This window comes from Ricinus communis, chromosome 3 (genome assembly GCF_019578655.1).
Source record: "Ricinus communis isolate WT05 ecotype wild-type chromosome 3, ASM1957865v1, whole genome shotgun sequence".
Classification (NCBI taxonomy): domain Eukaryota; kingdom Viridiplantae; phylum Streptophyta; class Magnoliopsida; order Malpighiales; family Euphorbiaceae; genus Ricinus; species Ricinus communis.
In genome coordinates, this window is record NC_063258.1 from 5,161,852 (window position 1) to 5,180,793 (window position 18,942).

Sequence of the window (18,942 nt, forward strand, 5' to 3'; positions counted from 1 at the left end):
AACTTTCAATAACAACAAAAATAAATATACAAGAATTCAGTATAATAAAATAAGAATTTAAAAATTCAATAGAATCAAGCTAAAAAATTCAGAGATTCAATAATGAATATTACTGTAATTAATTTAATTTTTTAATCCTAATAGAATTAATTAGTGATTAATTTAATCCTATCACGAAATTCTCAAAAGGGTTGGTAGAAAATTCTCACTTTCTTCTTAAACCTGCATGTAAAGAACAAAATCATTTCAAAACCTGCATCATTTCTTAAACCTAAAATTGATTCTAATTTTAACAAAAATCTTTAAACTATATCAGAAAAAATTCAAAAGAAAAATATTATTCTAAAAATAACATTGAACTTATATTAAATATTAACTTATAAAGTTTTCCAAGGCCACAAGCATTTGTGACAGAAGACTACTGGCCTTTGAAATCAATGTATCAAAGTATTTGGAGGCCCTCATCAATTGTAATATTTGCAATGATAATGCCACCAATAAAAATATTAGAGCATCAGATGGTATAAATGAAGATAAAAATAATAAAGAATAAAATAAATAAATAAGTAGAAATTCAAAGTGAAATAAACATGTAGATCTATAAATAATAACAGCTGAATTAAAATCTCAAGTGGTTGATATCCATAAAATTTATTTGTAAATTTAAAATTTATGTGCTTTAAATAACGTAAAATTAATTTAAAATTCTACATAATCAAATTTGTATAAAACTGATTATAGTTAAACTAAATTCTAACCAAAATAAAAATAAAATAAAATTTCCATATGAATTATATATTAATAAGTTAATATATTTTATAATATAAAAATATATTTTTTAATTTTATTATTCTCATTTTATTTTATTTTTCTCAAAATGAAATAAATTACATAGCATAAAAAAGAATAAAAACTTCAAAAATTATTTTAAGTAGGAGATAGAAGAGACACATTAATCTCAAGATAATGCATGGTCACAAAAGCCTGTTTCTTTCTTGCTATAAGAATTTGTTAGTTTCTTTCATCTTCGAGCTAATTGTAAAGCTTTCCCTCTAAATTTTTATTATTTTTCACCTTGAAAAGAAAAAAGAAATGGCACGAGATTTTTAAAATATGAACGAGAGAAGAGAGAGACTTTAGTTCTTTAACTATTATAAAAAGAGAAAATAAAATAAAATAATTATTTAATCTTACCTAGAGAATAAGTTAAAAATTATTGTTAGAAAAACAGAGTATTGCTAGCATTTCTCTTGTTTGATACGCTATACTTTGTTTTCTAGTTCTCTTTATTTCTCTTCCCGATTAGATTCGGAAGAAAGCTGCGACTTTTCGGCAAAGAAAATGAACATCTACTACAACTGCCTGCTCTCTGCCAAATCCAGCGTTTCTTGTTGCTGTCCTTTGAGTTTTGAACATTTCAACCCTCGATAAGTCCTGATCACTCTCCAAGTTTAAATGTTCAGCTTACCTGCTTTCTTCTCTAGATATTTGCGAAAGTACCAAACTCATAATTCTTGTATCCTTTCATAAATTCTGCTTATCCCCTATTCTGGTTCAGTTCAGTTCAGTTTTCAGTAAGCAAAACCTGGTTAATCAAGATTTTCAGACATACAGAATTTGCATCTCTAGAGAATTATTTCTCCACACTTATGCTATTATGCTACTCTTTGATGCTCTATTCAGTCATGGTTGCAAGATACTCTAATGTAGATAGTCAGGTATAAAGATGAGCATTACTCTAATGCAACTAAAGTCAACCCAAACATATTTATATATATATGACCATCATTTTCCCACACTTTAAAGAACACTGGAATTCATAACAAACTCTTTTTCTTTATATACGCCACAATATTGAATGAATAGGTTGCTTTGAGTCTATCTCTTAAGATGGTCAATAGGCTACTGGCATCCCTGTGCTATACATATTTAGGAGGGGGAATGAAAAGAAGGAACTGAAGGAGATGTATTGCCCAACAAGGACGCTGAAATAATTTATGCAGTTTGAGTTACGCGCTACAGCATCCAAAATAGAACAATAATTTGTCTTACTCAGAAAATTACTTTGGCAAATATCACTGACCAAATCTGATTAGATTCGTATACATTCAGAAAGGATGAACACGGCCTTACACCAGCTTATTCATCCTTTCTTAGGAGAGGCTGCGAGTCTAGTATACATTCTAGCCATGGACTGAAAACCTCTGATATCACCAGATCGAAGAAGATTGCCTGTACAAGAGTGGTCGGTAAGAAGAAACATCTTCAACAGATACACAAAAAAAAAAAAAGTACATCCATGATGCAAACTCAAGTATATGAATTAATTAGTCAAAGATAAAAAATGAAACCCTCATTAATCCCTTAATCTCATAGCTCTCAAGAAAAATACGAGTTCTTCAGAACTAGGCTTGATAGCCTCAGCTATAGCAGGTTGTCTTCTAGAGGTGTAAAATTCAACTAGTAATTCACATGGTATGCCAAAACTGAAACAAAACACCACCAATGACCATGCCTTTTACAGTCCTACCCTATGCCACCCCCCTGTTGTAGCCTGTAACTCTAGCCACGCACCTCGCAAAGCAGCAATATTGATGACGAGGGGAATTAGGATAAGTACACATGGTAAGGCAATAAAGATGGAGAAACTGAGAAGAGACATTTTCAAAGTTTTAGCACACTTTATTAAAAATAGTTTAATTCCTCAGTTTCCTTTTTATTTCCCATTCCGATGTTCTGTTGTATAATCTCTATAAAAAGATGTCCTGCAATCCGCATGTTCACACCATTTCAAACTAACACATGAAATTAGATGGATCCTTGCCTTCTAAACTAAAGATTCCTATCTGATTCCTCATAAACCCAAATTGTTGAAACAGAAAAGAATTGAACATTAATCAACTTACCGGAATCACAATTTAAAGGGCTATCAGGTTCGGGATGGGCCATCAAAGCGATTATAGCCCTGCAAACAGACTGAAGCGTCCAAGCTGGACTCCAAGCATTCTTCAAGATATCAAGGCATATCTCTCCTGTCTGCCAGAGAAATTATTCATAAAGTGATTCATACTCAGTCAACTACCTCAGATGAGTTACACACCAGCAAAGATTTGAGCGCCACCTCAAATCTATGTGACACAACCAAATACAAGTTAAGGGAATAACCAGGGCCAGCTCACAGGTTTCCAAACGTTAATCATAATAAATATACAAAAGAGATAATGCATCCATGAGATTAAGCCACCATACCATATAACTCATACCTTAAAATGCACATTTGGATGAAATATTTTTGTCAAAAATCGCACTTGTGGAGGTTGCAGAGGATACTGTTCTGGAACAGAGAAGGCAAGCTGGAAGACTCCACCCTCATACGGTGTTTCTGTTGGTCCCTATAGACAAAAACACAGACAAGATGAACCTAATTCAGCAACTCAACAGCCACTTCTCTCCCTAAGCAGAAAAAGAAAAAAAAACCCAACCTTAATAAGTGCATTCCACTTAAAAATGTTGGAATCATCGCAGACTAGTTGAATATCAGGATCTGCAGTTTTCTCTCGCTGTACCTCTTTGTACTCCTTAAATAGCCTTGCCCTTGATGCCTGCAAACATCACAAGACACAAAGCAATATCAATGAACCAAATCAATCAAGGGAAGACGAAACAAATTCAAAGACCACACCAATTTGTTAAACCACCATCACTGCCCTAGAACCCTATCAATATAAATAAACAAGAAGAATCAGGCTCCTCTGTACAGAGATTATCAAACCTATACTTTCAGTGATTAAACCCTAAAAACCCTCAATCGATCCAATACAATCCGGTCAAAAGTATCCAATTATCTTTCCAACCCAATTTTCTGCTGATACAAATGCTTACCACATCAAAACAGCAAACCAAAGAGAAACCCAATACTGCAAATTAGGTTAAATCTAACAAATCGAACCAACAGGGTAAACAAACACGAATATTTGCGCAATAGATTAACACGCAAAGATGGCCAGAACACTAAATTAAACAGACCCTTTATCAATGATCTACATCATATGCACAGAATCAAAAATTAAAATCAAATCAAAACCCAAACGCACCGACCATCAAGATAGACGAGAGAAGATGCTATAGATTGAGAAGCGTAATTGATCGCCGGCTTTTGCTAGAGCGATTAGATCAGTTGAAGGGAAGCAGAAGGCTGAGATTAGATAGTGAATGATGACACAGCGGTTTAATCAATGTAGCGGATAATTTACGACTAAATTTTCAATTTGCCCCCTGAACAATGTAGCCAGGCCTAATTCAGCTCAACAATAACTTTTCTTGACTATTTTACCCAGAACATTTCAATTTATAGCCAATTTAGCTTATTGTACGGCCTCTACCTCGCCATTCGCACCACTCTATAAGCAAATAATAAAAATTTAATTATTTATATTAAATAAGAACATCAACCATAATATTTTTTTGAAAAGGAAAAATATAATATCCGAAATTTTTTCTTTTAACAATAATAATAATAATAATAATAACTAATAAGGATTGTGATGATGATAATAATAAAACTAGAAGTTTTAAAATTTAATGTATGTGATTAGAGTAAAGAATTTTATTTTTTAAATTGGATAAATTATGACAGATTATTGATGAGATCCTATTCTAAAAAGGATTTTAAATGTTAAATAAAAATTCAAGGAATTATTAACCCATATTTAATAAGTTTAACTAAATAAAAATTTGCTAAGCGAATTATATAAAATATGATTTATTTCTTGTAAGTATCACCCTTGTATTTACTTAGTATGTATAAGTATAATTAACTTTACCTAATTGGAGGCTATAAAAAATAATTATTTTGAAGAAACTATTTGGGGGAAAAGTGAATTTTAATTAGCAAGATGGTATTGGATTTCATTGAAAGTAGTAAATAAATTAATTAATTAAGTTAATTTTATTTTAAAATTAAATTGAAATTTATATTTGAGGAAGAGGCTAAAAGTAGAATTGAATTAATATGGGGCTTTAGTGGAAAATATAACGGTTGGTAGTTTTGTAAATAATAGTGTAGTAGGGCATTATGGTGATATCAAATATAAAAGTAAGAATAAATAAGTAACTCTCTATTTATAATAATTTTAATTTGGCTTAAAGGTAGCAACTAATGGCTTAATTAAAAGAGTGACATTAAGCTTGAAGGTTTAAGAAGAACTTTCAGGACTTAATAATCTTTAACTAAAAAATATAGGGACTAAATAACGATATGAAAAGAAAAAAAAGAAAAGAAAGAAGAAAGAGAACAGAACGAAGAAGAAGGAGAGGGAGTTGAGGCTGCCATTAATGGCAAGTAAGAGAGGAGTTGGCATGGGAGGTGAGGAAGTTGACCAGAGGTGCAGCTTACATCAACGAGCTCAACGATGGCGACGATGGCAGCTAGCAGCGGCGGTGGGCGGCGAAAAATGAGAAGGATAATATAAAAGTAGAAAATAAATCTGAAATTGTTGTTTTGTCTATTGATCATTGAAGTATATATATATACAATTGGAGAAGTTTTTTATTCTAGAATATTCTAATATCTAGAATTATCTCTAATTAATTATACTCTATCTTCTATTAATTACTCCATATTCTATAATATTCTAGATTATTCTACAACACTCCCCCTCAAGCTGGAGCATAGATATCAATCATGCCGAGCTTGTTACAAAACTAGTCCACTCTAACTCCATTCAAAGCTTTTGTAAATATATCCTCTATCTGTTCTCATGTCTTCACATAACTAGTAGTGATTAGACCCTGTTGTAGTTTTTCACGAACAAAGTGACAATCAATCTCGATATGTTTTGTTCGTTCATGAAACACTGGATTAGCAGCAATGTGAAGTGCAGCTTTATTATCACACCAAAGTCTTGCCGGCAAAGACATTTTTATACCAATTTCCATTAGAAGTTGGTATATCCATATAATTTCACATGTTGCTTTCGCCATAGCTTTGTATTCTGACTCCGCGCTTGATCGAGATACAACAATTTGCTTCTTGTTTTTCCATGAGACTAGATTCCCTCCAAGAAAAACACAATAGCCTGTAGTGGATCTTCTGTCCATTTTAGAACCTGCCCAATCTGCATCCGAGAAGCATTCGTTTTGAGTGTGCCCATGATTTTGATAGAGAATTCCTCGTCCTGGAGCTCATTTTAGATAACACAATATTTGTTCTAAGGCTGCCCAATGATGAACTGTTGGAGCTGCCATAAATTGACTAACAACACTAACTGAACAGGCAATATCAGGTTGAGTTATTATAAGGTAATTCAACTTTCCAACTAGCCGTCTATATCTCTCAGGATACTCAGATAATTCACCATCTTCTGTGAATTTCATATTAGGATGCATTGGTGTATTGCACAGTTTTGCCCCCAGTTTTCCCGTTTCTTGTAGTAAATCAATGACATATTTTCACTGGGATAGAAAAGTACCTTTCTTGCTTCTCATTACCTCAACACCCAAAAAATATTTCAGATTTCCCATATCCTTCGTGTGAAACTAGGAATGAAGGAAGGACTTAAGTGATGAAATGCCTGTAGAATCACTCCTAGTGATTACAATATCATCCACATATACCACTAACAGAATGATGCCAGATTCCGAGTGTTTATAAAAAACTGAGTGATCAGATTTGCATTTTCTCATCCCAAATGTCTCAACAGCTTCACTGAATTTTTCAAACCAAGCTCGCAGGCTTTGTTTCAACCCATATAATGATTTGTGAAGATGACATACTTTCCTAGACTCCCCCTGAGCAACAAATCCAGGTGGTTGCTCCATGTAAACTTCTTCCTTAAAATCACCATGAAGAAAATGCATTTTTTATGTCCAGTTGATGTAATGGCCAGTCATGTATAGTGGCCAGAGAGATAAAAATCCAAACGGATGCCATTTTAGCAACATGAGAGAAAGTATCAGAATAATCCACTCTATAAGTCTGAGCATAGCCTTTTGCTACTAAGCGGGCTTTGAGGCGAGCCACTGACCTATCTGGATTAACTTTGATGGTAAATACCCATTTACATCTGATCGCCTTTTTGCCTGCAGGTAAATCAACCAATTGCCAAGTACTATTTGCATCTAATGCATTCATCTCTTCTATCATGGTGTGGCGCCAACCAGAGTGAGATAAAGCTTCATGCACTGTTTTGGAAATAGTGATGGAATCGATAGAGGCAATAAAAGAATAGGAAGAAGGTGAAAAATGATCATAAGATACAAAAGAAGAAATTGGATAAGTGCACTGACGCTTACCTTTTTGAATGGCAATAGGAAGGTCCAAGTCGGGAGAAGGATCTGATGATGAAGAAGCCATAGGTACAGGACATGAATCACTAGAAACCGGCCTTCTGGAATAGATATAGTGAATAGGTGGTTGCTGAATTTGTGGTGGATTGGAGTCTGCAGCTACTATGCTGGTAGTCATATAAATCAACCAATCATCATCCTCAGCTTGTTCTAAAGAAGGAGATAGAGAGAAAAACCAAGTGCTTTCGAAAAAAGTAACATCAGTAGATACTAAGTATCGATTAAGATCAGGAAAATAACAACGATATCCCTTCTAAAGACGAGAATAACCAAGAAAGACACACTTAAGAGACTTACGATCTAATTTTGTAATATGAGGACGGACATCTCTGACAAAACATGTACACCCAAAGATTCGTGGTTCGATAGGAAATAAAAGTTTATTAAGAAACAGAATACTATAAGAAGGCTTACCATGAAGGACAGAAGATGGCATACGATTGATTAAGAAACAAGCGGTTGAAACCGCATCAGCCCAGAATGATTTAGGAACTTGCATCTGAAATAGAAGAGCTCTAGCTGTTTCAAGGAGGTGCATATTTTTCCTTTCAGCTACACCATTCTAAGAAGGTGTATCAACACAAGAAGTTTGATGAAGAATACCATTTTGAGTCATGTAAGTTTGAAAAGAGTAGGATAAGTATTCTTTTGCATTGTCACTTCTTAAGTTAAGCATAGAAAGATTAAATTGTGTTTTAATTTCAGCACAAAAATTAGAAAAATGTAAAAATAACTCAAAATGATTTTTCATTAAATAAAGCCAAGTAACACGAGAATAATCATCTACAAAAGTGACAAAATAATAAAATCCAGTTTTAGACACTACAGAACAAGGACCCCAAATGTCAGAATGAACTAACTCAAAGGACTACTAGTCCGTTTATTGACTCTTGGACCTGAAAACACACGATGATGTTTAGCAAATTGACAAGACTCACAATCTAAAGTAGATATACTAGAAAACTGAGGATATAACTGTTTAAGTAGCGGAAGTGATGGATGACCCAATCGACAGTGAATATCGAACGGACTGAGGACACTGGAACATGCAATGGGTTTAGGCACCTGAGTATCCAATATGTATAGTCCTCCTGACTCATGTCCTCTACCAATAGTCTTCTTCGTCATAAGATCCTGTAAAAGATAGTAGTCAGGAAAAAATGAGATACAACAATTTAATGCTCGAGTAAGTTTGCTAACAGAGATTAAATTAAAGGAAAATTGTGGAAGATATAAGACAAATGATAAAGAAAGGGATGAAGTTGCATTAATAGTGCCTGAGCCAATAACACGTGAGGGCGATCCATCTGCTAAACTAATAGTGCTAAAAGAGAATGTGGTTGAAAAGAGGAAAATAGATTGGGGTTACCTGTCATATGATCTGTAGCGCCAGAATCAATGACCCATTTTGATGAAGAGGAAAGAGGACATTGACTTGGATTACCTGAGTCGGCAATAGTAGTGATAGGCTACGAGGGAGACCTTAATGTCTCTTGATATTAAGAGAATTTAGCATATTCATCTGCAGAAACCATGATTGTCTTATCAGTTGGTTGAGGAGAAGGAGTAGCTGCAATATGCACAGACGGATTCCTTTAAAACCTATTTTGCAATTTCTTGCAAGTTTGTTTTGTGTGTCTGGGCTCATGACAATAGTAGCAGACAACTCCCCCTTGTTCTAGCATCCGATTACTTGAACTTCCCCATTTATTAATGTTCCTGCTAAATCGCCCAGAATCAGTATTTCGACTGATGAGGGCATTAGTCGGCTGAGATGGAGCAACTAATGGGGTTGATTCATTACGGACAATCCTACTAAAAGTCTCCTGCAACGTTGGAATTTGGGGACTGGAAAGAATTTGAGATTTTACCGACTGAAATTCAAGACGAAGACCAGCAAGAAAACTCATTACAACTATTTGTTCTCGTTGAACCTGTTGGACTGTCATGTCAGGACTAAAGGGCAATAAAACATTAAGCTCCTCATAAGTACGCTTAAAGTTCATAAAATAAGCAGTGAGAGATTGATCTTGTTGTTCAGTACGATGAAAGCTCTGGCATACATCATAAATACGAGAGATATTGCCTTTACCCGAATACATAAACTCTAGATAATCCATTAATTCCTTAACATACTCACAGTGATCAATGAGAGGAAGTATTTCACCGTCAATTGAGTTCCTTGGCTGTAAGAATATGCGGGCATCATCTGTTAACCAAGCTTCCTTGATATTGTCATCCGGAAGATTATCTGTTAGGTGATAAGCCTTGTTGATGCTTCGTAAATACATACGTACAGTCTTACTCCATCCATGAAAATTGGACCAATTTAATTTTTGATTCGTAATTTTCGTCATTGCCGAAATGATATCAGTAGTGACATAAACTGATTTGGTACCACTCATGATTACAACAGTAGGCAGTAGAGAACAAAATGGATAATAGCAGTGTCCAAATACCAAAGACACAGGCAACAAAGAAAGAAACACCACAAGAATCTCACAGTGCTGCTCACTAGGACAGAAAATTATTTTTAACAAATGATTGCTCACTTGGGCAATCTGAAGCAAAAGAGGATCAGATAATCAAATTAGGCTCTGATACCATGTAAAAGTAGAAAATAAATCTGAAATTGTTGTTTTGTCTATTGATCATGGAAGTATATATATATACAATTGGAGAAGTTTTTTATTCTAGAATATTCTAATCTCTAGAATTATCTCTAATTAATTATACTATATCTTCTATTAATTACTCCATATTCTGTAATATTCTAGATTATTCTATAACAGATAACAACAGCTTCCTTGCCGTCGTTTAGAACGATTCCAGCAACCATTGGTGATGGTTATGGTCTCAAAATGACGAGCAGCGAGCAAGCTTGTATAGGCAGCTCAGTTTTGAACTTTTTCGGCCATCGCTGGTGAGGTTAGGCTAATCAGAGCTCACTAACAGACTCCTCTCGTCACAAGCTTTCCAATAGCACTAATTTTGCAACGATCAGACTCTATTAGGAAATCGACGTTTGAAACTATTTGTGATGTATCAAAATGATCAGGGACTAGATCGAAAAATCAGATGCTAGAATCATCGTATGCGCATTGTCTCGAGTCCGTAGGCGCGCTCGGATCATTGATCAGACTCCGATGGCTGAAGGCGAGTCAACCGATTTATTAAGTGTCTCGGTAATTCTATAGCCTGCTGATTTTAGAAATTGTTAACTAAAAATTATATTGGTTATTTATTGGAGAAAAACAATTTAAGGTTTATGTGTAAATATCTTAGAAAATTAAAAATTTGGTGCTATCAAATTAAGCAATGCGATAATTTTATATAAAACCTTATATTTAGTTGCGTTATAAATATTAATAATGTGAAACTAAATAATTAGAATAAATAAATTAGTGGACCTTGAATCAATAGCTATAAATTCTAGTAATTTATTTAGATTTTGCAATTCAAATTTTAACTAAATGATTAGTCTATAATTAAAATTTATTTTGTTATTGACGAATATTAGAAGTGTTTCTGGCAGGTTCTGGACCCGTTATATGGGGGCAAACGTCCGTATTTTAGGAAAAGTTCTGCTAAATTTTCGATAGAATTTCTGAGTCGAAATTCTTAGACAGTCAATTCTAAAAGTCTAGATCTAGGGTTATTTATTAAATTTTTTATTTTTATTGATTGAATTATTCTCGTAAATAGATAATCCATCGTTTTAGCCCGCTCCACCCGAGACTTAGGAGTAGAGCAACTGTGAGTTAAAGTCATATATTTGGTATACTTGTATTATGCCAAAATTTTATATAGTAATTTTGATTAATTGATTTATAAATTTAAATTATTTATTTATTTATTATTCATCTAAATAACTGTTTTATGGAATTAATTATTTATTTACTATTTATATATTATTTTCCACATCATTAATATTATGATTAATATTATGATTGCATATTGACTCGGGATAAGATGACAGTAGAACATGCTACATGATAGGTTGCATCACGACTGCGTGTGCACTAGTATAGATATGAGATAGATAGTAAAAGAATGTTATTATTATTATTATTATAGATGTATAAATTGTAGGTTTTCTTAGAATGATTCAAATTGATTGTGAATTTAATTAAAGTTACGTTCCTAAATACCTTTGGCTATGACATCACATGTTACCAATGATATTTTTCAATGTCCATTAATAAAAGAATTTGACTATTATTTTATTAATTTACAATATTACAGTTTAAACCAAATAGGATTAGTATAAAAACCAATACTATAAACTCATAATAAACCAACTATGTGGACAGAGATTTAAGCGGAAGTTAAGATTTAACATAGATAATTAGTAATTATTTTTCTAGAAAAGATAATTAATAATTATTTAAATAATAAGTATATTTTTTTAATTTTTAAATTGAATAACTTCTTATTAACCATCATATACCTCTTTATTAACTATCATTTAATAGTATATTGCAATTCATTTATTATTAAATGCTCAAATAATTATGAAAAAGAAACTTACATTTCATTTCAAGTTTTTTTTCTCAAGAAATGTTTTTTCCTTTATATATATATATATATATATATATATATGTATGTATATATGTGTGTATCCTAAATTTATACTTTTATTTAAAGTGAAATAATATTTTTATTGTATCTCCTAATCAATTAAATGAAACATTATACTTTTCTTATTTTTATTTTTAGTTAAATTTGATTATTTTATATGTACTTCTTTTTATTTATATTTTATTACTCAATATGTATATAAATTTTAAACCACTTATTCATTGAAGTATTCATATATATATATATCATGAACTTGACCTTTTATTCAAAGTGAAATTGTATTTTTAATCAAGTTAAATGAAACATTGTAATTTTGTTATTCTTATTTTTAATTGATTTTCCCTTTTTAGTAATAAATATTTATTGATCATTGTAATTATTTTAAAAGAATTATAAAATTTTAGTTAAATAGATTATTGAAATTTTAATAACTCTTCTTAAAGATTATGAAATCGTTATCTAAGATTATATGGTTCGATACACTATTTTCATCAATTAGTTTCACTCGAATTTTTTGAAAAATAAATATTTTTCATATTAAATCAATTGCTTAAATATCTTATATTTTGGAGACTTAGTTGTCAAAAAAAGAATACATTTGATAGTCTATTTTAATTTTAAGTATTATTTTAGATTATTTGTTACGATCTAAATATAAAAATTATTCAATCAAGAATTAAAGTATTCAAATTATGTTAAATATTGATTCATTTGATTCTCTAATTTTGTATTTTTTTTATCATTTATTCTGTGTAAATTAGTATAATGATAAACTAATTAATGTGGTTGTTAACCAATTAAGTATTGTGTAACTCAAAATTTTAATTAATATAATTATTATTTACTAATTAAATTTACTTTAATTAATATAATACTCATTAAATGATTATAATAATAATTAGTAAAAGATATTTATATTTATGTATGTGTAGCAATATTATATTTATCTTTATGATCTTAAAAGTAAATGCTATTTCAACATTATAAATTGTTAGGATTACAATGTTTTCCTCATGTAAATAATTTCTTATCTAAAAAAAGGTTATGGCCTTAGCATTATAGATTATAGAAATAGATTCACTATTTTTAAATTAGTATGACAACAAACTAATTAATCAAGTGTTTTAACTAATTAAGTATAATTTAATAACTTAATTTTTATTTATTCTTATAGTATAATACATATTTCAATTAATAATCATTAATTAATTAATTGAATTAATAAACTAATTAGTATTTAATAAAAGAGAGACCGAATTCCTTTACTTATGTTTTTTCTTTCTTATTTGGTATGCAAATGTTTAGTTTCATATTTATTTAATTTCTTATTCTTTTTAAGATGATTCATTTCTTATTTACGTTTTTAAATGACTATAATTGATAATTTTATAATTAATTGAACTCTTTATCAAATCATACATAACTAATAAGCTAATTATTACTTATTTTTTTAAATGAATAAAATTGCTAATGGATTATCTTTAAATATAATTTTATTTTAATTAAAAAAATCATTAACCGATAAGAGTGTTTACATTGAAATTTAACTATTCCTTTTTATTTTCAAATTACAAATAAATCCTTAAATTATTCTATTTTATTTAAATTTTCAATTTTTAAAAAAATAAACAAATTTATAAATGTACTAAATCTTTTTCTAAGTTGATATTTTGCAACTAAACGTGTTAATAAATATATATCAAATTTAATTTAATAGTTTAAAATTGTGGTATATATATCGAGTTTTAGTTTTTATTTTCAAATTATGCTATAATAGCAATTGTAATTATAATTGGAATATAATTTTATATTGTATTGTCAAGTCACTTATAATATGCACGAATTAATTTCTATAAATCATTTATAAAGTATGTGATATAAGCTTAATGAATATGTATTTTGTTTAATAAAAATATCATAAAATTAAAATTTAATTATATAATCATCTAATATGTTAATATTTTTACTACATCGTTTAATGTAAGATTATTTATTATTTACTTTTTAATTTAATAATGTTATTATTAAGCTGCTCATAGAGCGGACATTTATCTAGTTTTATCTTTATTTTATTACATATATAATCTCTTATTAATTATATTAAATCAGTTAAAGATCAAATCAACATATTTTAACAATATTAATTATAAATTTTTTTATATTTTTATATATATGTTATGACATATGTGTGAATACATTCTTAAAAGTTTATAAATTCTTTTAATCTTATAAGAACAATCTATGTTTATTTTAAATTTATAGAACTTTAAATTTTACTATTAGAAATTAGGACACATAGCATTCAAGTTGAAAAAATATCTGAATCTTTTAAGCTTTGACCATTATTTGTTATAAAAAAATTTTAAAAGAATAATTTACAAAAAATACCAAAATTAATATTTTAAATTAAAAATTATAAATACTTATTTATTTTTCATTATGAGCAATATTATGCACTAAGGAAAGGACTTGGCAGTTGAGCTGATCAAGTCCATCACTCCACTTATCAATGAATAATGCAACTTGTTTATGTCGTTTTGTTCCATGATTGATAATGAAAGACAATAAGAAAAGAAAAGGACTTTACATTATAAATAGTGCAACTTGACAAAGGAATCCACCTAGAACCAACCAAACCATGATTGATAAATAGGCTTGCTTGAATTGAAAAAGCTTTACTAGGCTTAATTATAGAAAATTAAATAGTTAAATTATATTAATTTATCTTTCTATACATATTATCATAATCATTATACCTATTCCGAGAGAAAAATAAAATAGAAAAAAATAATATTACATTAGATATTAAAAGATTTAAATTTTTAAAAAAAGATAATTAATATAGAATAAAAGAAATACTTAATAACAATATCAAATTAAGAAAAACGAACAATTGTTTGACTAGATTATATCTCTGTTATTCTTTATGCTATATATTTTTATAATCAGTTTGTATTATTTGTCAAGAAATACATATAAACCTTATGTTTCCGGACTCTAAATTTTTTTAAACTATAAAGTTATTCATTTAAATTATTTGAGTTTTGAATTTGATTGAATCAGTTCTAAAGTTTAAGTAAAATAAAATAAATATCGAATAGTAGATAACAAATTCTATTTAAAATTATATTATATTTAGTTGAAATTTAAAGAATTTATTTTATTTAAAAAAAGATATATAAAAAATAAAGTTGAAAAATATATATTAATTTACTATTATAGAATATATTTACTATTGTATTATAATTTAATTTAGTTATAATCAATTTCACATAAATTTGATTATGGAGAATTCTAACTTAAAAGAAATTTTTCAAAGATTTGACTCAAAATCTTCTAGAAATTCTACACCTAATATTCAAGATTTACAAGAAGAAATTAAAAATATAAAACAAGAAATTAATAATTTGAAAAACGAAAATTTAGATTTCAAAGAAAGAATTTTAAAATTGGAACTAAATAGGAAAAATAAAGATATTGCTGAGTCCTCTGAAAATACGAATGATTCTCATATTAATGAATTATACTTTTTTTATTTTTATTTTTAGTTAAATTTGATTATTTTAAATAATATATTTTATAACATTAAATTATCCCTTTTAATTTTATTATTTTAATTTTATACTTTTTAAATAAAATAACTTTTTAATAAATGTACATAAGATTTGGGATGGCGCAGCCTTGGATTTTAAATTATTAGAACAGTCTCTAGCAAGCACTACACAGGTAGAATACTGCCAACACTATCAGGAATCTTTATTAAATAATCATTTAGATTTTGGAAAAATAATATATATATATATATATATATATATATATATATATATTTTTTTTTTTTTTTTTTCTTTTCTTAGATGACCTACTCTAGGGACTTTTAAGAAAATGTTAATCAAAGAATATATCATGAATTTTTCTTGTGTTCTCAGCATATCAGTGACAAATATAAAGTTTTGTTCCACATGATTCATGAACCAGTTGAGCCTCTTTATGGAAAAGACAAATTGTAAATAAATAAAGGGTACATGATTTTTAAATTGGTATGGATTTTGATTAGGATATTGAACACTGAATGTTCATTTTCAGGATCAGTTCATTGTTTCCCTAATCCCTAGTAAACTTCACAGTTCAAACAGCAACTCAAACATGGTGTTAAAATGTTTTGAGGATAAAGTGGTAATTTGCCTCTTCATTTTGGAGTTAATAATAGGCAATTAGTTTATTTTAATTTTTAGAACAATTTGTTAATACAATTAAAGAACTCATAATATAATATTTTTTTAACTAAAATAATTTTACATTAAATTATATTTTTAATTATAAAATTGAAACAATTTTTTTTTTTGAATTTTAAGAATTAATGATACTAATTTACAAAATTTTGAATTTGATTATGCAATTGCAAACTAAAAGAAAATCACTGCTTTGATGGAATAAAAATTGAATAAAAAAGGTAAAATTTGATTCTACCTTACAAGAGAATGTACAAAAAAAAAAAAAAAAACTAAAAACATTTTCAGATCCGGCCGTTTATATACAGAAACTCAGGTGAAGGGTTTTCGGGTCAAGTTTCCGGTTTCATCTGTCGGATCTTAGATCTTTACATACAAAGGGGTGTGACAGTAGCTGAGACGCTGTCCACCTCTTACTGGACTCCTTCTGCAAGCAGCGCTCAACGAAGCTCCTGAACTCTTCCGACGAATTCTCCGGCAAGCTCGGCGGGTCACCGAAGCATATAGCGCACATAAGGGTAGCCCAATCGGGTCTCTGTCCCGGCGTAAGAAATGGGAAATGACCCAAATAAAGTTCCAGTAAAGTGAGCCCCAAGCTCCATATATCAGCAGCATATCCATTATAGTTGCCTCCATAAGTATCAGGATCGAAGCGTTCAGGACTCATATAAGCACAGGTACCCACATAAGAATTACAAGCATCTAGAGTTCTACACATAATTTTACTAACACCAAAGTCACTGATCTTCACTTCCATTTCCATACCTTTCTTCACTAGCAAATTAGAAGGCTTAATATCACGATGTATTATTTTGTGGGTATGCAAATAATTCAATCCGTTTAGAACCTGCCGAGCTATATGGGCAAGTTTAGATTCACTGAAAGTACCCTCTTTCTGCGAAAGTGTATCAAGAGTACCCAAATCCATATACTCCATTAAAATAGCTATATCACCTGTCGGCTTCTCGTAAATACCATGACAGTGAACAATATAAGGAGAATCCGTACGGCGGAGGATTTCCATTTCGCGAAAGACCTGGCGGCGAACAAGAGCGTCGTCCGTGTCAGCATGGACCACTTTCAGAGCGTAGACCTGGGAAGTCTTTCTATGACGCACTTTGTAAACAGTGCCACCATTCCCGTGGCCTATAACATGGAGCTTTTCGAGATCGTTGCAAGAGATATTTGCTGCGGAAGAAGCAGTAGTGTTTGTAGTAGTAGCAGCAGCAGCAGCGGTGGTTGAGATAGGAGGAGGGATCGGTAAAGGGAAACGAGGCCGGCGTGAGGAGGGTTCAGGTAAAGGAAGGCGGAGATTGAGCTGGCGGCGGTCACGGACAACGGCCATAGAAGGCGGAGGAGGAGGATGAAGATGAGAGGAAATGAGTATCTGGAAAGGAGAGGAAGTGAGTATGAAGGGTATATATATAACGTAAGTGGGATCAGGAAAGCACGTGGAGAGTAATTATTATTGTTAAGTTAGGAAAAGGAGAAGAAGGATGGAGGAAGGGAAGGCGGCATGGGGTCCACCACAAAAACAGATTCATTTAATCTTGGTGAATCATGAGTGAGTGGAAGAGGTTAATTTGACGTGTGTTGGATATTCATAACTGAAGTGGCCAATTTTGTATGCTCCCTTTTCATTTTTCCTTTTTCTTGTCTTATTCACATGGATCTCACCACCAGGAAATTCATAAATAAACATTACATATTTACTAACCCAAAATAATTAGATATATAATTATTATGTATGTATATGTTTTGCTTCTTTCATACATATTTTCTAAGTGCATGTATGATAATTATTTTTATTTTATAATTTTATAATAAAAATATTTTAAATAATATTAAAATATATATATTTATATTTAATAAATTTTTGATCTTTAACTTTTAATTTTATTAATATCAATAATTTTATTTTTTAATTTTTATTAATAACTATAAATATCAATTAACTAAAAATATAAAAATTTATAATATATTTATTAAATATATAATTTAGTAAAAATTATCAAATGATAAAAAGTTAGAATAAATAATAATGAAATATTTTATTTTTGTTAATGAGAAACACGTGTCACTTTTATATTATTTAAATATAAAATATTTAAAAAATATTTTATTTATAAGATAGTCTGGATATAATAATATTAAAAATAGTTAAAAAATATTCTTAAAATATAAAATTTATAATTCTCACTGCAAATTTAACATAATAAATTTTTTGAATAATTATAAATTTTTGAAAAGGAAACAAAAGTGAATCTCAAATTCAAAGTCTACCTCTATAAAACCTCTAACCATTAATTTACTATCTAATAATAATAATAATAAATTCATCTTAAAAGATTTTAAAAATTCAAAGATTTATATTTAATTTTTTTATTCATAAAATGTTTAATGGACCGTGGTTACATAATAAAACATAATCATCTTTTTGTATTCTTATTCAATGAAAAATATAAAAATCTTAAACTCAAGACCGCCAACTCTGAAAAATAATCACTCTGACCACTTAAATTTGTCGTCAAGTATATCTATATTTAAAAACATTATTCACTTGATGAAATATAAAATTAATTCCAGATTGGTGATTGATAGGGGAATTCCAACTAAAAAGAGAATCCACAATGCAAACCAAGATAAAAGAGGAGAAGCCATATGTGAGTATTTAAATATCATATTGATAGCATGGGATTAGATTTTATGAATATGGAAGGTGGCCAACTTGGAAATTTATATATAACTGTTATGATTAGCATGTTGCCAATCCAAGCCACCCTGG

General features: G+C 29.7%; 2 protein-coding genes across 2 annotated transcripts; both read right to left on the bottom strand.

The window, feature by feature from the left end:
* Positions 1-1,942: 1,942 nt before the first annotated feature.
* Positions 1,943-4,255, bottom strand: LOC8280419 (protein PEROXIN-4). The gene is made up of 5 exons (XM_015727947.3): positions 4,099-4,255; positions 3,483-3,602; positions 3,264-3,392; positions 2,907-3,036; positions 1,943-2,232 (listed from the first exon to the last, which is right to left on the bottom strand). Exons 1-5 carry the CDS (start codon positions 4,099-4,101, stop codon positions 2,144-2,146), a joined length of 471 nt encoding a protein of 156 aa, XP_015583433.1. The 5' UTR covers positions 4,102-4,255; the 3' UTR covers positions 1,943-2,143.
* Positions 4,256-16,332: 12,077 nt separating this feature from the next.
* Positions 16,333-17,570, bottom strand: LOC125369506 (mitogen-activated protein kinase kinase 9). Its single transcript, XM_048372241.1, has one exon. It carries the CDS (start codon positions 17,500-17,502, stop codon positions 16,504-16,506), a length of 999 nt encoding a protein of 332 aa, XP_048228198.1. The 5' UTR covers positions 17,503-17,570; the 3' UTR covers positions 16,333-16,503.
* Between the last annotated feature and the right edge of the window lie 1,372 nt (positions 17,571-18,942).